General features: G+C 42.7%; 1 protein-coding gene and 1 long non-coding RNA gene across 11 annotated transcripts in view; one reads left to right on the top strand and one right to left on the bottom strand.

Moving 5' to 3' along the window:
- Positions 1–5,508, bottom strand: part of LOC147137171 (uncharacterized) — a 49,472-nt gene extending 43,964 nt beyond the window's left edge. For both annotated transcript variants that reach the window (XR_015089297.1, XR_015089296.1), the window contains exons 1-2: positions 5,114–5,508; positions 4,676–4,775 (exon numbers count right to left, since the gene is read on the bottom strand). This is a non-coding gene — a long non-coding RNA (uncharacterized LOC147137171). The remainder of the gene's footprint in view (positions 1–4,675; positions 4,776–5,113) is intronic.
- The window catches only part of tnika (TRAF2 and NCK interacting kinase a), a 60,185-nt gene extending 35,408 nt beyond the window's left edge, over positions 1–24,777 (top strand). The window contains exons 11-36 of one of the 9 annotated variants that reach the window (XM_086049563.1): positions 1,425–1,491; positions 1,580–1,778; positions 3,193–3,309; positions 4,288–4,374; positions 6,506–6,694; positions 7,833–8,339; positions 10,856–11,023; positions 11,738–11,983; positions 12,092–12,198; positions 12,945–13,060; positions 13,612–13,709; positions 13,819–13,842; positions 14,254–14,322; positions 14,488–14,594; positions 14,769–14,874; positions 14,945–15,091; positions 15,358–15,454; positions 15,541–15,711; positions 15,795–15,938; positions 16,855–16,989; positions 17,086–17,186; positions 18,440–18,589; positions 20,071–20,088; positions 21,245–21,404; positions 21,867–22,006; positions 22,463–24,777. In XM_086049563.1, coding sequence (XP_085905689.1) covers positions 1,425–1,491; positions 1,580–1,778; positions 3,193–3,309; positions 4,288–4,374; positions 6,506–6,694; positions 7,833–8,339; positions 10,856–11,023; positions 11,738–11,983; positions 12,092–12,198; positions 12,945–13,060; positions 13,612–13,709; positions 13,819–13,842; positions 14,254–14,322; positions 14,488–14,594; positions 14,769–14,874; positions 14,945–15,091; positions 15,358–15,454; positions 15,541–15,711; positions 15,795–15,938; positions 16,855–16,989; positions 17,086–17,186; positions 18,440–18,589; positions 20,071–20,088; positions 21,245–21,404; positions 21,867–22,006; positions 22,463–22,546 — 3,554 coding nt within the window. In that variant the 3' untranslated portion in view covers positions 22,547–24,777. The remainder of the gene's footprint in view (positions 1–1,424; positions 1,492–1,579; positions 1,779–3,192; positions 3,310–4,287; positions 4,375–6,505; positions 6,695–7,832; positions 8,340–10,855; positions 11,024–11,737; positions 11,984–12,091; positions 12,199–12,944; positions 13,061–13,611; positions 13,710–13,818; positions 13,843–14,253; positions 14,323–14,487; positions 14,595–14,768; positions 14,875–14,944; positions 15,092–15,357; positions 15,455–15,540; positions 15,712–15,794; positions 15,939–16,854; positions 16,990–17,085; positions 17,187–18,439; positions 18,590–20,070; positions 20,089–21,244; positions 21,405–21,866; positions 22,007–22,462) is intronic. The other 8 variants (XM_086049564.1, XM_086049565.1, XM_086049568.1 and 5 more) reach the window with 8 other exon arrangements.
- The last annotated feature ends 1,356 nt before the right edge of the window (positions 24,778–26,133 follow it).

Here is a 26,133-nt window from a genome sequence, read left to right as displayed (position 1 = left end):
GAAAAAAAAAAAAATTCCTTCTTTTTGAAGTCGTTTCTCTTTTCCCTCACATCTCCTCAGCAGTTGTATTTTACAGGAAAAGAGTCATTTATGCCTTTGACTCAAAATATACGTAAATATTTTTTTGTTTCCCACGTTAATTCCAAGATCTTACTCGAGTAAATATCTGTTACAAGCTTACAAGCCTCATACAATACAATACAATTTTATTTATGCAGCGCATTTCATAACAGCTAGGGCTGTAACAAAGCACTTTACAATACGATAAATCAAACAAAAACAATAAAAGGCTGTGGTACGTGTATTAATAAATATAGACATAACTGCAATATAATTAAAATATAAATAAAGCTAATAAATTGACATAAAACACTATATACAATTGACACCGGAAAAGAGCCGAAAATTTCAGGTCTGATCAAAAGCCAGAGAAAAGAAATATGTCTTCAACTGGGTTTTAAAAATGGACAGCTTGCCTAACAACCAATGGGAGGTCATTCCAGGGAAGGACCAGCGACAGAAAAGGCTCGATCTCCTCTGAGGCTCTAGAAAATGATGTCTGGAAACGCTTTTTCATTCCAGATGCATAGCACATTTTGAATGTGCAGATCAAATGATGCTTTTGCGCCAAACATCATTTGCGTGTTGCGTTTGTGGTTGGCTGCAGAACCACACGAGTGCACAGAGACAAGCATGGTAGCAATTTTTTTTAAAAATCGAATCGAAAATCGAATTGAATCCGGGATTGAGTGAATCGTTACAATCCAACTGTTTAGGGCCCCGTTACACAAAATCTCTGGTGGTAAAATGTGTTCTGGTTAGAGATGTAACGATCAATTGAAAACCGATTTAAAATCGATTCGCCCGATTAATCGCTTCGATTAATCGAAAAATCGAATTGATTAAATTCATCTAGAAAATGATGTCTCTAAAGGCTTTTTCATTCCAGATGCATAGCACATTTTGAATGTGCAGATCAAATTGTGCTTTTGCGCCAAACATCATTTGCGTGTTGCGTTTGTGGATGGCTGCAGAACCACACTAGTGGACAGAGACAAGCAGGGTAGCCATTTTTTTAAAAATCGAATCGAATCGAAAATCGGGAACTGAAAATCGAAAACAGAATCGCATCGGAGCTTGAGTGAATCGTTACATCCCTGCCAGATACCGCTGGAAAATCCAGTAGAACTTTCTGTTTGTGCACGTGTTGCACAATGTCGACATTTGGGGCGTCTGCGCCCTTGTCCTCTGCGCTTCACGCTGACAAATTTGAGCTTTGTACTCCTCAAGGTGGAAAGGAACGGTTGAGTTGCGCGAGGGTCTGGCAACATCAGAAGCGTGCTGAGTTTCACCGAACGAGCGTGTGAAGACTTTGATCTCTGCAGGTGACTCATTATATCCCGCGCGTGTCTCTAACCTATCAGACGAAACCGAGTACGAATACAGCGGCAGCGAGGAGGAGGACGAGGAAAGGGACACGGGTGAACCCAGGTCAGCGCCGGCCGACAAGCAAAGGCACCGGCGGTCTTTGCGAAGACCTTGCCCGCCGTTTTATCGCCTCGTCTCCGTCCTCTCTAAGCTCCATCATCAACATCCCCGGCGAGTCGACCCTGCGCCGCGACTTCCTGCGCCTGCAGCTGGCCAATAAGGAGCGCTCGGAGGCGCAGCGGCGGCAGCAGCTGGAGCAGCAGCAGAACGAGGAGCACAAGCGCCTGCTGCTGGCCGAGAGGCAGAAGCGCATCGAGGAGCAGAAGGAGCAGCGGCGGCGGCTGGAGGAGGTTAGCGTTTGGAACGCGCCGTAAGGGACTGTTTTAGCTTGAGGTCGATTCATCGACAAAACGAGTTTTGGTAATAAAGTGGACAAAAGATATTCGAGAGTGTATAGGTACTGGGCTAGCCTACAAAAATTCATGTATAAGTCATGCCCATTATTAATGCTATGGCCCAACTTTTAGGAATTTTTCTGAGACCGTTGCCGATTCCAATATTTGGCAGGATAAAATGAAGATAATCGATTAATCGGCCGTGTAATGAAAAATATATAATGAATAAAATAACTTTTTTTTTTCTTGTTCCTTAAGGCTTACAAAACAATAACTATGAATTACAAGCAGAACATTTGACTGTTTTTGAATACTCTGTCCTTTTAGAATTTGTGTAACTTTACAAACAGGGAGAAGAATCGGAAAAAATGGACAGATTTATTTATTTCGGCCAATACCGGTTTTTAGCAGATATTTATTAATTAATCTGCCGATTATTTCTAAAGTATACTGTATGTGATGATTGTTTTGGGGTGTAATTCCACTTTCTGCCACCGGTGGGAGTAACACTAGTGTTCAACACTGTCAATTTGGAAGACGAGGAAGAAGAAGAAGCTCAGTAATTGAAAGTCGGCTGCTTCTTTCTTGCTAATGAGCGACATTACGAATTGAATAGCGCAATCCTCTCCCGTCCGTCGTATTGTCAGAAAGCAATGACTGTAGGTTACTTTTATAATGTAGATCGTCGGGCATGAATATTGGTGCAGATAGTCAGATGATGAATTAAGTTTATTATGAAAAAAAAAAAAAAAATTTTAGACTCCCTGCTGATAAGAGATTACTGAATATCTCAATCTTTTGCCGGGCGTTTTTACACATTGAGAAAGCAACGGCTGTCTGTTCATTTTCTAATTTACATTTTAGGGAATAAGTATTTCTGTATATTGTGATATGATAAGTTTTGTTAGTTTAAAAAAAAAAAAAAAAAAAAACAGTTAACAAGTTTAGACTCCCTGCTGTTTAGAAAGCAATTACTGAATATCTCGATCTTTCAGCCTTCTAATGAATTTTATAATGTGCATCTTTGGGTGTATTGATGCCTGAAAACTCAGTCTGTTGACCTTGAAATGACCTTGAAATGATGGACGTTAACAGCTTTCATGAAGGACCACAGAAGGCTGAGAATGTTAACATTGTTACTGTCAACAAGCTGAGATTTCAAGGATTTGGACGCTTTTAAAATACCGGGTCTCCAAACGATTATTCGATTCTTGAAAATAATCAATTAGTTTTCGATTAACCATTGCACCTCTTTAAAGTATACATATGCAGTATATAAAGAAAAGACCAACCCAATGGAAGCCTTTTTTTTTTCTTTTTCAAATTGCAGCCTTAATGATCTAATCAAAAGTCTGTGCCCCCCCCACAGCAGCAGCAGCGTGAGCGCGAGATGAGGAAGCAGCACGAAAGGGAGCAGAGGAGGCGTTACGAGGAAATGGAGCAGCTCCGTAGAGAGGAGGAGCGGCGGCACGCGGAACGAGAACAGGTTGGCATCAGCACTATTCTGCAGGAATATAGAAAATGGAACCCTCAAGTTTCTCCCACTCTGATGTGCTTGACGTCATTTTTTTTTTTGGGGTGCAGTTTATGCAAGTTATTTTGTTTTGCCTCCCATTAATTTGGGGGTGTAATTCCACTGTCGGCCACTGGTAGGTGGTATGCTATGCAGGGCTCTAAACTAACTTTTGCACTGGTAGCACCGGTGCTAACAACTTGTTCAGTTGGTCGCAACAGCGCAAGATTTGGTCGCACTTTTTGGGGGGGGGGTAACCATCAGAGATTTTACAACAAATTGAGCGGCCGTTATTTGTCGTCCGTCTGCAGCGAGGGGGCATTCGCCTTTTTTCCAAGGGTAAAAAGGTAGTCTATACTACACGCCGTGCTGCGGTGTAAGTTTGAGCGCTTGCGCTTTATTTTTTTGCGCCCCACCCCCAATGTACCAGTAGGACCTTGAAAACATGCACTCGCGCTAGCGGGACGGGTTGACATTTTTACCAGCACACACTGAAACGTTTGCGAGCATATTGGTCATAGTGTCGAGCCCTGCTTTGTATTTACCGCACTAAATTTGAAAGAAGAAGAGTGAAAACAGGAAGTATTTCAAACCCGCCTTAGTTTTTGCTGACGATGATTGACGGTGAAATCCTCTGTAATCCTGCTTTTTACGCCTACAGAAAACCATGGCTGAAGGTTCGTTTTATAATGTACAGCTTTGGGCATGATTATTTATGTTGCGCTTTCTCTCTCTCGATACATTATGTATTTAAATGTGTTGGTATGATTTGAAAAGTGTGTTTAAAGACCTTAAATGAGTGATGTAAATGCTATCAAAAAAAATTCTCGGAGCACAAAAGTTTGTCCAACTGTCCGACCAGCTTCCTCCACTCGCGCTAACGCTAACAATTGTCAACATTGCTGCTGTTTTTTTTTTTTTTTTTTTCTTCCCCCCTCGCACGCTGCTCAGGAATATATCCGTAGGCAGCTGGAAGAGGAGCAGAGGCAGTTAGAGATTCTCCAGCAGCAGCTTCTACAGGAACAGGCGCTACTGCTGGTAAACTGGCTCAATGTTGACACGTCCAGTGCAGCATCCTTCAGCGGGTTTCCCACAGTTTTTTTTTTTTTGTTGTGTTTTATTTTGTTTTTTTTGCCTGCTTCTTGAGTGCCTCCACCTTGAGACCAAGCATATTATTACGGGGGATATGCTGCAGTTTGTACCGTTCTCATCTTCCTTAAAAAGTTGATGTTTGGCTTGTGTTCATTTCACACTGGGCACAGCTAAGTGCGCCGTGGGAAATGAACTTCCACTTCCACTCACGCTTAATTAAATGGTGTGTAACGTAGGATTTACTTACTGCAAGTAGTGTATCTTTGTTCATCAAGTATAGTGGTGGGCAGGAGAATGAAATGCTCTTCCAATCCGTGGAAGGAGGTTCAGTTCACCTGCGTGTACACCTGTGTTGACATACATACAACAGAATTAAATACCTTTGTGTTTAACTAAACAGGAGCGGATTTAGCGAGGATCCGCTGGACTATTTATTCACAGAAAACCTCGATTCGGAGTTTGTCTTGAGGTCAAAGTAATAAAGCGATTGTCTTGGCGTCATCTACATGCTGTTTGTCTTAATGTAAAATTCCGTGATTAAGTATTGTACAAGGGTCCACAAAAATTTGGAATATTTTTCACATTTTACAGATGTTTATCAGTAACTAGAGATTGTAAAAAAAAGGCATACTTGCATTTCAGCGGATTTAATGTACGTTACTAATTTATGTAATATAAAACTTACCAGTAGTCCGTTGTTGCTTTGGGCATCTCATTTCCTCTTTCCGAAGAGCTTAGTGGCCTCCTAATTACCCTTTATTATTACTCTCACTGATGTTCTTGTCAACGCCGGTTTCACGATGAAAAGTACATGTTCTGTGCTTGTATCCTGCAATTATAACAGTCTAAATGGTCGCGTCGTTAGCCACATTAGCTCAGTAGCATTAGCCACATTAACCCGCTAGCTTTGGCCAGAAGCCGTCCACGGCAATGGTTCTATGCACGATAACGGGCATGTCGTAGGCTGTTGCATACTGGAGTCACCTAACATAACGATTGTTGCTCCTTGCGAAGGTACTCTGCGAAGGAGTGGGATATATATTCCAAAAAAAAAAAAAAAACCTGGGCTTTCCAAACGTCACCAAGTCTAATTATATGTTTATGGCCACTAGGTGGTGTCATTACACTGTCTTAAGTATTACAAAACAAAGACAGTAAACAATAAATTTATATCATTAAAAGCACAGTGCAGGACCTGAGACCATTTATTTTTTTTACTAGGAGCACAGTGGCCCCTAATCTGAAATTTTAGGGGTGCGAATTGTGAATTGACTGATTGTTTTATTTATTGTAAAGTGCTTTGTTACAGCCCTAGCTGTTATGAAATGCGCTATATAAATAAAATTGTATTGTATTGTATCCCACTCATTTTCACTAGATTACTGATTTTATTCCTTTTTAGTATATTTCTGGTATTATCTTTACTATATTCTGTTTGTCAGCAAGAAAAAAGTTTCAAGAAAGTAATTAAAAAAAACAAAAACAAATTTGTCACGGTTGGATGAAAAATTATCTTAAATTTTAGTGGCAAAATGTCACCATGTAGAGGCAGTCTGGAGCCCTGGGCTTTATTTAGCTAGCAGATTTCAGAAGCAAGTTAACTCATAACTCGAATGTACTTCATATACTTATAACGTACAACATTATGAAGCAATTACAAACAAAAGACATTTAAAAGCAAGCAAGCAGTGAATGAATCAAAATTTGCTTACTAAGATTACTAGAAGAGCACAAAGTACAAGAACAATCTTTTGGAAAATATAATTTGCCAAATCCTTTGAAAGACCTTCATCATGTGTGCATGTGTTTTGGCTCTGCCTCATACCGCGAGCTGTTTCCACCTAGATCTCATTACTTTCCATTTTTACCAAATGATATTGTGGGATAAGCACCTTAAATCACATTTATTGCCTGTGAATAGCGCCCACCCATATGTACAGAATGTTTCATTCCACTTTTGACCTCAGTTGGTGTTGCTTCCTTCTTCTTTGGGCCTTCTTTCAACCGCTCATCCCCCTTCTGAATTCTGTGTGTTTGCTATGGCTTAACGTTTCTTTCGGTTTTTCTTCCCTCCAAGGAGTACAAGCGCAAGCAGGTGGAAGAGCAGCGGCAGGCCGAGCGTCTGCAGAGGCAACTCCAGCAGGAGAGGGCCTACTTGGTGTCACTGCAGCAACAGCAGCAGGAGGGACGGCAGGCGGAGAAGAAACAGCTCTACCATTACAAAGATGTCGTTAATCCCAATGACAAACCGGCCTGGGCGAAAGAGGTATGTGATAAAAAGCCAAATGAGCACACAAAGACATTCCGGGTGATATGTGGCCAGATATTTTGGAATTTTCCAATTTTGGAAATGTGTCACAGAACCAAAGCGACAGGATAGCCAAGTCACACACTGCTGTGAAGCTCACAAGACAAATCAAGATAAAATTCAAAACCAATACAACAATAACTACTGTAAAATCCCATGATTGACCCCAAAAAAAAACATCCCAAAAAGGCGAGGGGGTGGGGGGGGGGTGTTGGACCGTGATACCGTACATTTTTCACTTTTAATTGTTTGCCAGTACCTAGGGGTTGTAAAAAATTATTGAATCACTGATTCATAGTGCCCTTCATTCACAAGGTAACTCAATATGCTTCACATACTGTAATTACAAGTACAACATTTAAAAGAAGTTATGAACACAGAGGATTAAAAGCAAAGTAATAAAAAAACAGTTTACTAAAATTACCAAAAGGGCGTAGAGCAACAGTAATTAAATCTTAAAATCATTTACACTATTATGTTTTGAATCTTTGATGATAGATGAGACCAGCAAATCAAGGGATGATATTTTACAATTGTACAGAGAAGTGCTGTTTTAAGTGTGATTTGGTGAAGGCGTATTATACACAGGTGCGTGCTATTCATGGGATTTTTTGGTAAACTAAGAACTATTACAAATAACGACTACACTGCAGTGGGATGGCAGTCCACTCTTTATCCAGGAGTCAGAATATATTCTTTAACTCATTCACTGCCAGCCCAGTTAAAACGGAACTTTGGCGTCTATAGCCGTCAATGGCAGTGAATGGGTTAAAAAAAAACTGCCGGGAGCCTCAGTAGAGTGAGGAACACAGTCACAACACGCCCTGCTGTGAGTATGCCTTTGCACGTATCAACCAGAATTGGATTGATTCTTCAAGAGCGTCAGTAACATGTCGAAGAAACATCCATGACTACAACCCAGTCTAGACTGATATTTCGGAACCTTTTGCTTTACGCTGTAACACCGGGTGGCCTTCTCGTATCCTAACCATCTTCATCAACAGGAGAACTGTTGGGATCCTCAGGAGACTGGGACTTAAGCCCTGAATTGTGTTTACCTTGTGGTTCATGTTCTCGCTCTGACTTTGACTCCCAGGTGCCGCAGCAAGCACAGGTTCAACGCGTTAACCCGCCCCGCTCTAACCTGCGCCATCATCAGTCATTCAACCAGCCACCTTCGTCCTCCTCCCCGGCCTCCCACGGCCAACCCCGAGCTCAAACCCCTAGACGCACACCGTCCGTCGGCGCCCAGATCCTCTCCGGCCATGTCCCCCAGATCCGCATTGCGCTAGACCCCGGGGAGCCCCTCGACCCGGGGCTCAAGCAGGAGATAAGTCAGCAGGTCAGAGAGTTGAGGGCTCAGAATCGCAGTCAGAGGAAGCGCAGCCCGACCGCCGTCAAGGAAGACAGTAAGGTAGCCCGTAAGGAGCCTCGTAACCCCGAGAAAGAGCCTTCCGCTCCCGTGCAGGTCAGACAGTCGAAACCTGCCGCAGATCCTCGAGGCCATCAGAAAGAGAAGTCCCCAGGCAGGCCCCTCTCAGCGCCCAATCACGCTGACATCTCCGATGTTGTTACTAAGGCCCCCGCGCAGGCCCAAAAACTGGTTAGTGCTCGCCGCCGCTGCAGCTCGTACGCACACCCCCGCCGTAGAATAGATGTAGATGTAGAACCACAACGTCGTCAAGAGCAACTCTGCCTTACCAAGACCTTGGCATCTTCTTCTTCGTCTTCTTCCAAACCGGTCTTCTCAAACATACGCCGGGATAAAGCCATGCTACTTTTCGTTAAAGTTGGTTCTGAGGACCAGAGAAGATACTGTCTAGTGTGAGTCAAGTCTCAAGTTAGTGACGGGCAAGTAGTGCTAGTGGGACTACGTCGTCAAGAGCTACTCTGCCTTACCGAAACCGAGGCTTTCCGCTTCTTCTTCTTTGTCTTCTTCCAAACCGGTCTCAAACATATGCCGATAAAGCCCTGCTACTTTTCGTTAAAGTTGGTTCTGAGGACCAGAGAAGATACTGTCTAGTGTGAGTCAAGTCTTATGTTAGTGACGGGCAAGTAGTGCTAGTGGGACTACGTCGTCAAGAGCTATTCTGCCTTACCAAGACTGAGGCTTTCCGCTTCTTCTTCTTCGTCTTCTTCCAAACCGGTCTTCTCAAACATACGCCGATAAAGCCATGCTACTTTTCGTAAAAGTTGGTTCTGAGGACCAGAGAAGATACTGTCTAGTGTGAGTCAAGTTCGTGACGGGCAAGTAGTGCTAGTGCGACTACGTCGTCAAGAGCTACTCTGCCTTACCAAGACCGAGGCTTTCCGCTTCTTCGTCTTTGTCTTCTTCCAAACCGGTCTTCTTAAACATACACCGATAAAGCCATGCTACTTTTCGTAAAAGTTGGTTCTGAGGACCAGAGAAGATACTGTCTAGTGTGAGTCAAGTTCGTGACGGGCAAGTAGTGCTAGTGGGACTACGTCGTCAAGAGCTACTCTGCCTTACCAAGACCGAGGCTTTCCGCTTCTTCGTCTTCATCCAAACTCGTCTTCTCAAAGATATGCCGATAAAACCCTGCTACTTTTCGTTAAAATTGGTTCTGAGGACCAGAGAAGATGCTGTCTAGTGTGAGTCAAGTCTCAAGTTAGTGACAGGCAAGTAGTGCTAGTGGGACCACTTTTCCCCAAACATCAAGACTCTCACTCTTTCGTCTTTGTAGTGTCCGATATTCTTTCGACTCTTTACCAGAGGAAAAAATCTTTTGGGTTCCAAGCCAGGAAAACATGCCCAAACGCTTTTCTCCTTACGCGCACTTATAAAACGTTCTCTTTTTCTCCTGTAGGTGACGATGCTAACATTTCTCTGCCTCCACAGAAATTAAACAAAAAAGCAGCCAGTTTGTTTCCCTTATAGTTCTTTCCGCATGACTACTAACAATCTTCCTTCTCAGGACTCGTTCCCTGCCTCTGTCGCTGTAGCTGTGACTCATGAATAGAGCCAAGTCCTAATGACGACCTTAGTCATAATCTTGAATAATCCCCCAATAGATTATGAGCTTGTGAGGATTTGCAAAAAAAAAAAAAAAGAAATCCTCCAAAGGGGATCGTTCTCATTGCGCATGCAAACATGACCCAGGGGGGACTCTAAAAAAAAAGCCGGCAAAGTCATTTCTCAAAAATTTTGAGGTTTGGGAGCGTTCTTTGGAGGCTTACATCTATAGAATTTCTGCCAGTTGGCACACGGGACATTCATCACACATAAGACGTTTGGTCAAGATCCAACCGTTTGGATCTGACTTGCAGAGTGTGGTGATTCGTGGCGGGTCATCAAATTTTGCCACCAATCTGCTCCCACACACAACAACAAAAACTCAAATTGTCTCGCAGTTTGCAGCACTTGTCTGTGTTGAATAAGTGGTTTCAAATGTTGCAGTCGCACAAAATCTTGATGTGATCTGCAGTTGCTTATGAAGGAAATGGTCAACATGTCCCCAAAATAGCCGCTTTGACTCAAAATGGCGTCTTTCGCCGACATGGTTTCTTGAGGCATTTTGTGGGTCCACTGATGATAGATATGGCTACTGGAATTCTTGTTGCTGGGTGAATGAGTAGAACTAAACTGAGACTTTGACTAAACTGAGTTTTCGGCTTTATGACCTATCACAGAACTGGTTTGCATGTTAGCATGGTAAATCTGTCTAGTGTACGTTGTTCAAATTGGGAAACATTCAAACAAAATTTGTTTTGATTGATAAAAATATACGACTAAAATGGTCTCTTTGAACCAGAATTGCTGACTTTCTGTACCTTTCCAAGCGTGCCTTCTTGAGACTTCTCAATGGTAGACATCTCTACAAAAATGTCATATGGCTAAGTAAACCTGCCTTTGCTGGCTTATTTAGTTTTTGACCCCTAGAAATAGCGAAAATGACCCTAAATAAAATTACCATTTTGAACCAAAATTGTAGACTTTTCGGGCATGGGTTCGTGAGACTTTTTTTGTAGGTCTACTTGTGATGGTTACCAAATTTGATGCCACTCTTCAGGGGATGAGATTCCTCCCCCACCAAAAAAATGAAAATAAAATGCAGGTCCTAGGGCTATGGGTGATGTTGGTGTGTGTGTATGTGTCAGGTGGAGGAGAGGTCTAAGATGAACAGACAGAGCTCTCCGGCACTGCAGCCCAAAGTGTCGAACCGGATCCCCGACCCTTCCCTCCCTCCCCGATCCGAGTCCTTCAGCAGCAGCGGGTGCATGCAGGCCGCCCGAACTCCACCCACCCACCGTCCCGTCGAACCCCAGGTGTGTGTGTGGGTGTGCCTTGAAAATTAACCTTACCTCTGTCCTCTTAACGTTTTTTTCAAGCAGAACTATACAGAATATTTACATTGATGTTGTGTATTCATTGTCTGCCTTTTCCTAATCCACTCCTCAGTCTCCTCTTGGGTAACATTTGTTTCCTAATGTCGATGTGAAAGAAAGATTGGAACAGTTATTGTTCCCGACTTGGGACTTCAGCAAAGTTTTTGTTCCTGACAAGTGACTTACCCAAAGTTGTTGTTCCTATAGGTTACATTAGCAAGGTTTTTGATCCTGACACCTTAATGAAGCTGTTCAGTTGTTCCTGAGGGTAGAATTCATTGCTGCTCCATCCTGACTGGTGACTTGAGCAAAGTTCTTGTTCCTGACAGTGACTTATGCAATGTTCTTGTTCTTGCAGGTTATGTTAGCAAGGCGGGAGGTGAATTTAGCAAAGTTCCTGTTTCCTGACATCTTAACAATCATTGTTCCTGACAGCTGGCTTGAGCAAAGTTCCTTTTTCCTTACCGGTGACTTAAGCAAAGTTCTTGTTCCTGACTGGTTACTTTAGCAAAGCTCTTGCTCCTGACTGGTGACTTGAGCAGCGTTCTTATTCCTGACAGCATTGTTCCTTTTTCACAGTCTTCCTTGGTCCTCCGTCTTTTTATGCCTTACTGTATACTCGTCTGATTCCCGATTTCTTCGTCCATACCTCAGATGGCCCACCTGGTTCCGGTCAAGACACACTCCAGCTCCCTGTCGGGTTCTCAGTCCCTGCAGGACCAGACGGGATCGGCTCTGAGCGAGAGCGTGGGCTCCCCCAGGCCCGACATCCCCCGCCAGAACTCAGACCCGACCTCCGACACCCAAACACCCCCACTTCGCATTGCCGACCGGGATCGGGACAGGCCCGCCTGGCTGAGAGAGGAAGACCTGCCGCCCAAGGTCCGAGAATCCCAATCGGTAAGACCTTGCTTGTCGCGTAATGAAAAGTTTCCCCCCCACGTGAATTGTTTTGTTGTAATTCTTCCCGTGAGTTAACAATGAGGATTACCCTATTTGTCTTTCCAGATCCCCCAGAGGACCACCTCCATCTCCCCAGCCTTGGTCAGAAAGAACTCCCCCAATGGAGGTGTCATTTTGGGACCTCGAACTGGCTCCCAGCTCATACGAGCAAGGTGAGTTTCATCATTAGGCTTTGTCCAGGATGCTACAGTTTTATAGTCCCGAGTCTCCACTTTGCTGCAGCGGCCCGTTTCCTTTCTGCTGTCACTATCCCGTTGGAGAAAATGTCATCTTCTATGGACGCTAACATTATCTTAGCCTCTTGCTGTGCCTAAGATCTGTACACTGGTGTTTTATACTCCACAAACTCGACTCTGTTGCAACAGCCCATGTTCTCCGTCGGGATAAAATTTGCCAGATTATGCGGACTCAAACCACTGCTGGTCACACAGATGGTAATGTCACCTTAGCCTGTTGACATGCCTAAACTATGGACGCAGTAGTTTTGTACTCCACAGTCTCCGTTTGGCTTGCTGCCTTTAGTGTACTCCACAAACTCCAGTTTGCTTTCTGCCCTTAGTCTCCTCTCGGATTAAAGTTTGTCACCCAATGTGGACACAAACCGCTGATGGTTGCACATCTTAGCCTCTTACTCAGTCTAAGTTTTGACTTTTGCAGTTTCATACCTCATGGTCTCCACTTTAGTTGCTGTCCTCAGTCTCCTTTTGGATAAGATTTGAAACTCAATTTGGATGTAAACATGTGCTGGTTGTACAGATGCTATTGTTAGCATTGCCTGTTGATGTACATAAGCTATGGACACTCCAGAGTCTCCACTTTGCTGCAGCACACTGTTTTCTTGCCGCCCTCTCAGTGTCTTATTGGATACATTTTTTAATTTTTTTCGAAATAAATGTAGTAACCCAGATCTGCGCCGTTCCGAGCTCTCTCTGGACGCCATGCTACAAAGAACTTCCTCCAACTCGTCGTCCTCCTCCTCGCCCTCGTCCCAGGGAGGCTCGGTCGAGAGGAGAGGTACGTTTTCTCTTCCTGGAGTTGTAATGCCCAAAAGTGTCCCAAAACATTTGTCCGAGCACTGTTTTTATGTCAAGTCGGTTTTCCGAGGCCATCTCTCAGTTCTGCTCGGATCAACCTGTCCGACGCGCCCTGTTACGGTCAGTCTGCCTCCAGGGAGGAAACGGGAGATGGGGGAAATGAGAGAAGAAGAAGATAGATGGAAGCGTAGAGGGAAATGTCAAACAAAAGGCTACCGGGATATGTTAAGATATGCATGGATCTCCTTCTGAAAAGACAAAAGAGACAGCACAGCTTCCCCTGCATCCTTTTTAGTCGAATTTTTGATAGCAATTCAATTTGTGTTATACCGCGATTAAGATTTTCAAGAATGAAGCTTGGAGCTATGACAGACCCAAAAAAAAAAAAAAAGTCACAGCAAGACTAAAAGTCTGTTACTGCCCAATAAAATGAATATATTTTCATGTTTTACTTTTTTAAAAGTTTTCTCCCCCACGGACGTACGCGTCAAGCGCTGCTCAATTTAAGCGCAAATGTTGTCGCTCCAACAGGTCAGAGCAGACAGGAAGCGTCGTCACTGGGGGCCAATCAGGAGGCCAAATCGAAACGGGGGGAGGGCCGCGAATCAAGCCGACCCAGCAGGCCTGCGGTGAGTCCCAACGCACAAAACACACTCCAAACTATTTTGCTCAAGCGGAGGAAATTCCTATGGCGAAACCTGTTCTCTGCCTCTATGTCTGTCTCCCTCCATCCTTCAGAGCTATAAGAAAGCCATAGATGAGGTTAGTGAGCCCCCTTTTTCATCAGTCCTGAGGGACCCCACAACCCCCCAGTCCCATGATGTTACACATACACACAGCCAAGAGAGAGGATGTTTGTGTGTGTGTATGTCTCACATCGGCCCATCTGTGAATATCTTCCAACCCGTCGTCATGGTGACCGGTCAGGTGGCAGGCACGTGAGCCGGACCCCACGCCGGCGTGCATGGCCTGGTTTAGCCGTCAAAAGAACGCTCCCACTACCACCCTTCCCATGTTGTCCTTTCACTATTGATAGAATTAAAAAAACCAAAAAAACGCTTTGACGAGCGCCTCCTTGGTCCAAATGTTTGCGAGGTAACCTATGTGTTGCTTCACTTGAAGTGTGGGAAAAGTTGAATCAACTTGAATGTCTTTGTTGGTCTCCTTTTTCAGGACCTCAGCGCCCTTGCTAAGGAACTGCGAGAGTTGAGGGTCGAGGAGGGGAGCCGGCCTCCCGTGAAGGTGGGCTGTCAGGATATATATGTATATGTATACATATATGTATGTATATTTCCATACATACATATATGTATATATATATATACATACATATATGTATACGTATATATATATATGTATATGTATACGTGTATATACAAGTTCATATATGTTTTCCCGGCAATGTAGGTGACCGACTACTCATCGTCCAGCGAGGAGTCGGAAAGCAGCGACGAGGACGGCGAGACGGTGGGACACGACGGCACCGTGGCCGTGAGCGACATCCCTCGCATCATGTGAGCGGGCCCAAGTCCAACCCCGCGTGCGTGCGTGCGTGCGTGTGTGTGCATGCATGTGTGTTTCTGCCAACAAGTGCACGAGTGACTACGCCGCGACATGTATCACTGTCATTTGGTCTTTGTCAATATTTTGGGCTTATGTGTGTGTGTGTGTGTTGTGTTGTGCTGCAGGCCAGCCGTGCAAAGCAGCAGCAGCGAGTCGTACGGAGGACTGAGCGAGGACTCCCTCGGAGAGCCCTACAGCAACTCCAAAGACGGCACGCTGGTCACGAGAGAGGTGACCGCCGCCGTAACGCGCCGTCGCCAACACCTCGTCAACCACCGACCGCCTTCCTTGTCTTCTCCAGGCCGAGGAGAAGAGGCGAGGCGGCCACGCCGAGAGCAACGGGTTTGGGAATCACGGTAACCACGGCAACCTGCCCGACCTGGTGCGGCGGAGCAGCTCGCCCGTGGCCGCGCCCAGCGCACTGCAGGAGCTGGGAGGCATGCCCGAGGTCCTTGAAACGTATCCAGTCGCACTCCAGTTTCCATAAATAATATAATATAATATAATATAATTCATAATAATACTAATGCAAGGCAATGAAATAGTAATCTAGAGGCGCCTTGAGATACATGTTGAATTCAGTCCTTGGACATTTTTTTCTACTTTACTAAAATTGTATTTCTAAATTTGTTTTGAATTCACATTCAAAATATGCGTACATAAATTATGAATAAAATTCTAACAACAACAATAATTTACTGTTCCATCTTGCAGTTTGGGCTGGGCGGCTCCAAAGCGTCCTTCACCCCATTTGTGGACCCTCGCGTCTACCAAACGTCCCCATGCGATGAAAACGAGAACTCAGCAGCTGGTGAGCGTCTCTTCGTCGATCATCCCAAAAGATGTTTTTTTTTTTTCGCCGCCGTTAACTGCTCAACGTCATCTTTGCCGTGGCAGCCATGTTCGCCAATGAGCTGCTGAGGCAGGAGCAGGCCCGACTCAACGAAGCCAGGAAGATCTCGGTGGTCAACGTCAACCCCACCAACATCCGACCGCACAGCGACACGCCCGAGATCCGCAAGTACAAGAAGCGTTTCAACTCGGAGATCCTTTGCGCCGCTCTCTGGGGTACGTCTAGAACCTTAAGCCCCGCCCCTTGCCGCCCAATATTTGGGTACTTTTGTGCAAGCGATATGCATGCGTGTGTTCAGGTGTGAATCTGCTGGTGGGGACGGAGAACGGCCTCATGCTGCTCGACCGAAGCGGCCAGGGAAAAGTTTACAACCTGATCACCAGGCGGCGTTTTCTTCAGATGGATGTGCTGGAGGGACTCAACGTGCTCGTTACCATATCGGGTAGGTCTGATATTAGTTGAGTTAGTTTTTAATTTAAGAGATTATTAATAGTACATTTGTATTTAGTTTTGTCCATTTTTCAATATTTTTCAGTATTTGACTGTTAGATTTATGCCCAACTAACCAAAACAAAGAGAATTACACTTTGTGTATTTTAAACAACCAAATAACTTAGCCTTAAGAATGCTTCCGCTAGCTTAATGCTAACACATAATGGAAAACGTAATTGACGGGCTAGGAGATAGCTTTGATAGTTGTGGCATTAAAGGGCTGTCAAAGTTAAAGCATTAACTATGGAGATTAATTTCAATTTTATCACGCACTAAAATAAATTAACTCAGTTAACTCAGTTTCATTTAATTCCTATTGCAGCTGACCTCTGCTCACTGTGCAGCCAAACTTAGAGGAGAGTCACTGTCGCAAAGACTGACTTTTACGTAGTTTTACTTCAAAAATTTGCTCGACGGCTCATTGGAGAAATCCCAAATATTTTACACACTTTGCAAAGCCAAATTCAAATACTATATTGTACATCTTTGGTCATTCAACTGTTGTATTTTGCAGGAAAAGAATCTTATTCAAGGATCAAAGAAAGCTAAAAAAGAAATCAAAATATACTTTTTTTTTTTTCACATCAATTCCAAGATTTTACTCAAATATCGGTTCCAAGCGTCATAAAAAATTGCCGTTGAAAAATGAGATTAATCGCGATCAATTCTGGACAATTTTGCGATTAATTAGTTTAAAAAATATAATCGCATGACAGCACTGTATAACGCTTTTAATTAACGTATATTTGAACACAAACGCATCCAGGTAAATTAGTTTGACAAAAATCAAGCCCAATAAAGGTAGAGCTCCGTTTTGTACTCGTGCATTCAAACCTCGCGCTCTCTCTCTTTGTGACTACTCTCAGGGAAAAAGAACAAGCTGCGCGTTTACTACCTGTCGTGGCTGAGGAACAGAATACTGCACAACGACCCGGAAGTGGAGAAGAAGCAAGGCTGGATCACCGTCGGAGAGTTGGAAGGATGTGTGCATTATAAAGTCGGTAAGCGTGAGCAACGTGGACCTTATCGTAGCGTGGCGTAGCGTCACCGCACATGGGGATTTGAGAATGCTTATCTTGCGCGTGTGGTGGTTCCAGTGAAGTACGAGAGGATCAAGTTCCTGGTGATTGCGCTGAAGAACTCGGTGGAGATCTACGCCTGGGCCCCCAAGCCCTACCACAAGTTCATGGCCTTTAAGGTACGCCGCAGCCATCGCTCCAAAGTGTGCTGCTAGTTTGTACCACTAATGGCATGGGGGCTCCCCCTAGTGGTGCGGGCAAAAAAATCATGGAATTAAATGTTAAAATAGCTTGAACTTTGTTTTTTTTAAATCCATTTCGGGACCTCTTTAGTACAATTCAGTTGTATTTAACTTTTAAGTACAATGCATTTGCAATGACTCGTTCAGAATTGTGTGTTTTCATATCATTTTTCGGGTACAATTTATATTTAATTTTTAGGTGCTTGGCATTTGGAATCATGATTTAAATAGTTTTTTTATTTTCCAATATTCAGAGTAGAGAGTCTTTAGGTAACTCTTACCAAGTATTTGATTACATCTAGGAGTATTTAGGTGTATCGTAACTTTGAGGAACTATTTCAGTAGGTAACTTTCAGTGAGTATTTCAGTATATCTAAGAGTATTCAGGTCACTTTTTGGGAGTATTTTTTTTATTTAAATGTATTTAGGCAATTTCTAAGACATATTTGAGTACATCACGCATACTCCATTGGGTTAGCTACTTCTTCGTTGGTTTAAATGCTTCTTATTCGTCGGTTTGGCGGCTTCGGCTTTGTTGCTTTAACTTGTTGTTTGGAGGCGGAGGCGCGATGGCGTTTGTTTTTTCATTTTTTTTCTATCGAACTTTTGATTGAAGCATTTTCTATTGATATCGATCGCAATGGTCAATCGCGATCCATATTGACATTGAATTATCGGTCCAGCCCTAATTTAAGGCTACTCTTTAGGAGTATTTCCAAACATCTCGAAGTAGTCAGATACGTTTTAGGAAGTATTTGAGTACACCTAGGAGTATTTGGATTATTTTTAGATCATATTTCAATAGATTACTTTTAGGCCGTATTTTCATAGATGCATTTCGATAACTTTTAGGGAATACTGTATGTCAAGTATTTAGGTTACTTTTTGGAAGTACTTGAGTATATCCAGGATTGTTTAGGTCATATATGCAAACACTTGGGCCTACTACGCAGCTGTATTTTATTGTCGGTCATTATGCCGGGACTTGAAGGGCCAATTTTTTTTTTTTTTTTTTTTTTTTTTTTTTTTTCCCCCCACGTGGCACTTTGTGTTGTTAAAATGTCCCGGGATTCCATACAAACATAACTCTCAGCTTGCTTGTTAGTGTGTTTAATAGACATGAGAGGGGTTGGATCTCCACTTATGTGTTAGGAAAATGCTCAATTTGCCTCCTTTTTCTTCGTTGGCAGTCGTTCGCCGAGCTGCAGCACCGTCCTCAGCTTGTCGACCTGACCGTGGAAGAAGGCCAGAGGCTAAAGGTCATCTACGGCTCCAGCGTGGGCTTCCACGTCATCGACGTCGACTCAGGCAACCCGTACGACATCTACATCCCGTCACACGTAAGTAGACTTGCGGGAGGCATATAGAATATGTTGTTACGAAGAAAGTTCCCCCCCTTTAAGAGTTGAAATAACTCCCTCCACCTCCAAGTGTGCCGCATTACGAGAGAAAAAGCTGCAGTGGCTGTCAGCTCCCCTGCTGCTTCGTGTTTTGGCGTCTCTTTGCCAATAGGCCAGCGCGAGGCAATCACTCTTAAAGAGTAGTCAGTCCGTCACTGGTCGCATGCGGCGAGCTAACGCGGTGTTGGATTGGCTCTTAATATTAAAAAAATATATATATATATATTTTGTTTTATTTTGAACACATCCATTTGACCGGCAGGTTGGCGTGTCCCGTTACTTTGATTCAAACAATGACATAGATTCTAATTTGGGTATTAGGCTAGTTAGAGGTGTAACCAATATGAAAATCATATAGCTGTCTATGGGGAAAAAACAAGCCATTGTGTAAGTTTAACGCCTCCCAGATGTTTATTTTATATTATGAAATATGTTTTTGTCTGTATTTACAAAAACAATGAGACATGCTTATTTTGTATAATGATTTAAAAAATACAATTTAAAATGATTTTAAATCTCACTGAGCTTCATGCCCGCTAGATATTTCCATTTTTATTCATTTCAAGTTTTTTTTCATATTAGAAACCCCCATAAAATTCCATTTGAAGTTTTACATTACATTTTTTCCTGTAATAAAAGATTTGCTATATTCCTTAGGATTTAAAACACTGTAAAATGCCTGTTATTTTTAATTTAAATGTTTATTTTTTAAATAAAAAAAACTACATAGTTATTAAATATTTCACGTTAAAAAAGCATATCAAATCCCATTTTGAATGTCACGCTGTTTATTATAATTTTTGCTTATTAATTCAACTAAATGTAATTTTTATTACTTTGTTTTGCTTAAAATTGTCAGATTTCATATAAATGTTTTATTTGATAAAAGAATATAAAAATGAGTATCTAAAATACTATTTTGTCTTTCACGTTGAGGGTTATTGGAATTGTTTATTCAACAAAAATACGTAAAATATTACTTTTTAATGATAAATACAATGCTACTTAATATTGCCTCAGACATTTACAATTCCATTTTGATTTTCAAGTTTGATTTATTTTTTTGAAATAAGTTAAATCCCCTTTAATTGCGCTGTTAAAAAAATGGCATACAATTTGTATGACTTATTTAGGATAAAAATACACTACTTAACCATTAAAAAAAAAAAAGATAATTCGTAAAATCACATGTTGAGTTTCACACCATGTTTGTTTCATTTTTCACTTTCATTTAGAAAAAAAAAAACATTTTCAATGATTATTCAAACCTTAAACATAAAATCCCCATTTGCCTTTCATGGCTGCCTGCAATTTTACCCCAAGTGTGTTGTGTATATTAGAAGCAGGGCCTCTCAAATCTCAATTCACATCCACCTCCTCTCTCTCCTGCTCCTTCCCTGCCAATTTTGTTTGTCTTTCAGTGCGCCAAAGAGACCAAGGTGACGCGCTACCCTCCTCCAGCCACCTCTTGTGTAGACGTGCCGATAGATGTTGCTGTGTAGATGTGTCGAGTCGTAGTCAAAAAGCGCCCTAGTCGAAGCACAGCTTTGTGCTTCCACGTGCAGCCAACTTGTAGACATAACGTACAGTAGCAGTCAAGAATAACGGATGTGATGAAACTCATCTCGCCATACATCTTTTCCATACCCGTGGTCTGCTCCTCTTTAGAAGTATTTTCCGTATTAATTACTATCATTTGTTATGAATAATATAAAGTATGCGATGGGCTGAGATGAGTTTTGTCGCCGTACTGTCACCCACTCGTGTGTGTCGTACTGATTTTGTCCTTTGATGTTTCAAACTGTCACGTTTTGCTGTCTATTTTGGTGTTGCTGGCTATCCTACTAACTCATCCGATGTTTTTTTTTTTTAATGCATATTTCTATCATATCATTTATGCTCATGTCCAGATTTGGGTTTTGGCATTTATACAGGTGTGGCAGTTTCAGGCCTGCTGTATATTTTAATTGGGGAGGAAGAAAATACTTTAATTGGAAAAAAAAAAAATACATTGTATTAAAAATCCAATTTGTACATTTACATCTACAAAACAAAAACATGTTGACTTTCATGCCTGTCAGATGTTTATTTTTTTTAAATGTGTTTGTGTTTTGTTAGAATAGAAATGTTTTGTTTTGTTTGTTTTTTTTTAAATGGTAAAACAATACTTGAAATCCCTTTTTGACTTGTATGCCTGCCCGAGATCATACTTGTAATGAATTTAAAAACAAAGAATCGAGAAGCAAAGAGAAGACGGATTATCGGACAGCAAAATGGGTACGAACGCCAAAGAGCCGTCAAGTGGCGAAAGATAATTGTGAAGCCGAGAAAGATGGGGAAAACACCTGCGAATAAAAACCCAAATCCCTTTTTTGATGTCATACCCAAATGTATTACAGGAAGCTTTTAACTGCGCTTATGCCTTAGCGTCAACAAACACGCTTACAGAGGATTAAACCAAAAAATATGGCTTTAAATACCCTACTGGGATATTTTAATCGGATCGGGATTACGATTACATTTGACAGGTTTTAACGTCCTCAAATGTGTGTGTGTGTGTGTGTGTGTGCGCGCGCGCGTGCGTGCGGACGTTAGATCCAGAGCCAGGTGACGCCGCACGCCATCGTGGTGTTGCCCAAGACGGACGGCATGGAGATGCTGCTGTGCTACGAGGACGAGGGCGTCTACGTCAACACCTACGGCAGGATCACCAAAGACGTCGTGCTGCAGTGGGGGGAGATGCCCACCTCTGTCGGTAAGTGCGTGCGTGTGGTGCAGGACTGGACAATATATCGTCATCGTTATCGATAGCTCGATGTGAACATTCAAGATAAAATCGAAAATTCTGACATATTAGTCGTGGACGTACGGGTACATTGTTATAATCAAATGCTTTCTCAAATATAGGAAATATACTGAAAATATTTCTTGTCCAGAAAACTTTATCCCATGAGGGAAATTGAACAGATTTGAAAATCAAACAAATACATGCAAAAAGAAATTCCAAAAAATATGGAAAGAATGTATTTTTTTTAAACACCACGTTAGAAACTAAGGAGGAAAAACTGAAGGAAAACCTTTTTTTTTTTTTTTTTCTTCTAGAAATTCTAAATTAAGAAGAAAGAAAAAATCCTACACATTTAATGTAAAATGCGTACATGTCTGATATTTTTTTGGGCGGGTTGAGTGAAGCGTTTGTTGAATTTATATTCCGCAGCCTACATCCACTCCAATCAAATCATGGGCTGGGGCGAGAAAGCCATCGAGATCCGCTCGGTGGAGACGGGCCACCTGGACGGAGTCTTCATGCACAAGAGGGCCCAGAGACTCAAATTTCTGTGCGAGCGCAACGACAAAGTACGCACACGCGAACACACGCATGCACACACCGGTAATAATAATGCAACTGTTACTGTTAGGGGGAAGCCTTTATATGTCTTCCTTTAGGATACTAAATCGGGAAGTCTGGAACAATGTCTTTGCTGAAGTCAGGGAAGAAGAAACTTTGCTGACCCGCAGACACCAAAAACTGCTAATAGTCGCCGCTCAGGAACAATGACTGCTAAAGTAATGTGCAGGAACAAGAACCCTACAAAAGTGACTTGTCCGGAACAAGCATTCCGTTGTGGCTCAGGAACGGCGACTTTTTGCGCAGAAACGAGAACTTTGCTAAAGTCATGTGTCGTGAAGAACTTTGCTCAAGTTGCATCACAGGAACAATGACTTTGTTACAGTAAACTGCAGGAACAGGAACGTTGCTGAAGTCGGCGGGTACTACATACACGCCATGACTCTTTTTCCGTCTCTCGCCAGGTGTTCTTCGCATCAGTGCGCTCGGGAGGCAGCAGCCAAGTGTTTTTCATGACCCTCAACAGGAACTCCATGATGAACTGGTGATGGCCGCGCCCCCCTGGCCCAGCCTCGCTCTCCCGATTGGCTGTTGCCGTCTTCCTCCTTTTTTGCACACTTTGCCTCCTCCCTTCCTTTTCCCGTTGCGCCGCCCTCATGACTTGAAACAAACACACCCGGGCAGCGGATGGACCACTTGATCCCCTCCTTCTCTTCTTCCTCTTCCACTTCCTCCTCCCGCCGATTCAAAAGATGACGTTCGCGTCCCTTTAAGAAACAAATCGCACACTTCCGACCTCCTTCGCACCCTCCCTCTCTCCTTTTTCTCATCCTTCCACTCTTCAAAGGTGCTGCATCAGACTTTGAGCTGTCAATCAACAAAGAGCGTCTGTGTGAAACAGCACACGCCTGTCCAAGGAAAAAAAAAAAAAATGTTTGCGTACATGTGTGCGAGTCCCGTTCCAAGATGGACGTCTCGGTGAGGCGGGGGGAAAATTCTGTGGTGTGTGTCCACGTGCAGGTTTGTTTTCAGCCACAAGTTGACATATTGCTACAATCGTATCCCACCACCACAAAGGGGATTCGTTATTATTCTGTGACTATAGTTTATTGTTTAGGTGTGTCAGGAACAGGAACATTGGTTAAGTGACCTGTCAGGACCAAGAACCATGCTAAAATCACCTGGGAAGAGGAAAAGCTTTGGGAAAGCCACTTGTCAGGAACAAAGACTTTACCAAAGTCACATGTGAGGATCAAGAACATTGGTATAGTCGCCTGTCAGGAACAGGAACTTTAGGTTAGGGGAGACACTTAGCAGGAACAAGTTTTTATTCAAGAAAATTACCAGGACACTCATCAGGAGCAATCATTTTACAAAAGACACTTACAGGGAACAAAAATGTAGGAAAGTCTCTTATCAGGAACAAGAACTTTAGGGAAGGCACTTATCGGGAGCAAGAACTTCAGGAAAGGCAATTATCGGGAACAAGAACTTTAGGAAAGGCACTTATCACTAACGATACTTGGTAAAGTCACCTTGCAGGAACAAGAACTTTAGGAGACACACTAATCAGAAATAAGACCTTTGTTTAAGTCACCTGTCAGGAAGAAGAACTTTAGGAAAGATAAGTCTCAGGTCAGGAACAAGAGCTTTGCTTAAGTCACCAGTGAGGAGTAAACTGAAGTCGCTTGTGAGAAACAAAAACATTGCTAAAGCATCCTAACAAAAACTTTGCAAAACTCACACGTGGAAAACCAAAACTTTGGTAAACCTATCTGTCAGGAACATGAACCCTGCTTAAGTAAGCTGCAGGAACAAGAACTTGGCTACAGTGTCAGGCACAGGAAATTTTGTTAAATTCACCTACCAGGAAAATTAACCTAAAGTCACTAGTCAACAATAAGTTTCGGAATGTCATTAGTCGTTAGCATTGCTAAAGCCACCTGTCAGAAATAACAACATTGGTAAAGTCTGTCAGGACAATTTTGCTGTCAGGAACCAGTACTTTCGGAAAGTCACTTGTCAGGAACAAAAACATTCCAGTGAAAAGCAAGAACATAAGCAGTACAGTCACCAGTCAGAAACAGGAACTTTGGTGAAGTCACCCGTCAAGACACGATTCGAAGTAATCCTAAAATGTCGGGAAAACAAGAACCTCAGGAAAGTCACGTGCCAGGATCAAGCACTCTGCCTATACGTAACCTACAGGAACAAGAACTTTGCTAAATTGTCAGAAACAAAACCCGCTAACGTCCCCGCCACTGTTGTTTTTGAATAACACGCGAAGGAAACGAATGAGTCAACTCTTTGGTCTTCATGATGGGCGGCGTTTCAAACAAACAAACAAACAAAAAAAAAACCCCAGATGTGCGGTGGGATACATTGTGGGTAGGCTACAAATCGTTTTAGCTGCGTTGGATTCGCGTCACGCTAACCTGTTTGAAATTGTTTTGTTCATTTTGGCTAGTGAAGACGAGCTAACCAACACCTCAACCATGTCGTCGTGTACTGTACTAAAAACGGCTGTAGATGCACAACAGGCTAACGGTTTAGCAATAAAGAGCCCAGCTGTCTTCCCACTGTGTGCGCGTGTGTTTTTCCATTCTGGCTGTCACACTGAGGACTCGCAGACAAAACTACTGTAATGTTTTTATTTTGGCGTGTGTTTTCCTTTTTCTTCTTCCTGCTTTATTTTGAAAAGACTAATCGTCCTGTTTGAGGATTTTATTTGTTTTGTAAAAGAGACACTGGAAGTGAAATAAATGCAAGAGTAGAGCCATGTTGCTGCTGTGTATGTTCTTGAGTTGTTTTTTGTTGTTGTTTTTTTTTTTTGGCAACCTTTGCGAAAATCACCTTTCATTAATTTGGTGAAGTAACTTTACAGAAATCATGATCAAAAACTTTGTGAAAGTCTTCTGAAGAGAACAAGAACTTTATGAAAGTCACCTCTCAGTAACAATGAATTTGGTAAGTAACCTGTCCGGAACAATAACTTCAATCTTAAGAGCTGAAATCATCTGTCAGGAGCAAGAACTTTGCTAAAGTCACTTGCCAGGAACAAGGCATTTGTGAGAGTCACTTGTCAAAAACAAGGTGGATGAATTAATATGTCAGGAACAAGAACGTTGCTTTAGGTATGTCATCAACAAAGACTTTGCTCAAATCCCTTCTCAGGAACAAGATTTTTACTGAGGTTACCTGTCAGAAACAACTTTGCGAAAGTCACCTGTCAGGAGCAAGAACTTTGTCAAGTCACATGCCAGGAACAAGGACCTTGCTAAAATGTTTAAAGTAACCTGCAGGAACAAGGAAAAGTTAAGGGAAAAAAAAAAAAAACGAACTTTGCTAAAAATGGCTTGGCAGGAACAAGAACTTCAACATCACTTTTCATGAACGAGGACTTTGCCAGGAACTGGAACTAGCTCTTCAAAAGTACTAAATAAGACTGAACACTGACTCAGGAAGAGTGTCAGTTCTAGTGTTGATACAGTTGATCAAAATATACTGTTGGACAGGTTATAAACTTGGGTGGGACTAAATGGAACAGTTCTAAAATGGTTCAGGTCCTACTCGGAGGAAAGGCGTTATTACGTTTTTTGGATCTGATTGAATGACCATGATGTGTGGGACCCTCAAGGGTCAGTCCTCGGACCCCTTTGGTTCAGGCTCTATATGCTTCCCTTGGGTCAGTGTTGTGTCACTGGGTAAAACAAAATAACCACCGCAGATGAACCAAAATTTCCTTCAACTCATCCAAAACAAAACTGTGGCAATTGTTTTTGTCAGTAAAGGAACGAGAATTACTGTTCGCAGACACTTTGGAGTCACTCTCTTTAAAAGACAAAAGACCAAGTCCGAATTCTTCGGGTGCCGATAGATTCGGATCGGACTTTCCCCGACTGTCATATCAAATCAATCACCAAAACAGCCTTTTACCAGCTGGAAAAACATGACACAACAACTTGACACAATGCCAAGGTAACCTCTTTGGAACAATGACGCGTGTTAATGTGTGCTAGCGTGTGCCTTGCGCCATTCGGGTCATTACACTGAGGACTCAAATGTAAGAGTAGAGCCACGCTGCTGCAGTGTTTTTGCAAGCGTTAAGACTTCGTTCACCTTGTGAGTGTATCAT

This window comes from Filicampus tigris, chromosome 13 (genome assembly GCF_054856515.1).
Source record: "Filicampus tigris isolate MCC_2025a chromosome 13, RoL_Ftig_1.0, whole genome shotgun sequence".
Taxonomy (NCBI): Eukaryota; Metazoa; Chordata; class Actinopteri; order Syngnathiformes; family Syngnathidae; genus Filicampus; species Filicampus tigris.
Note: the sequence above shows the minus strand (reverse complement) of the source record. Positions and strands in the feature narration are given on the sequence as shown.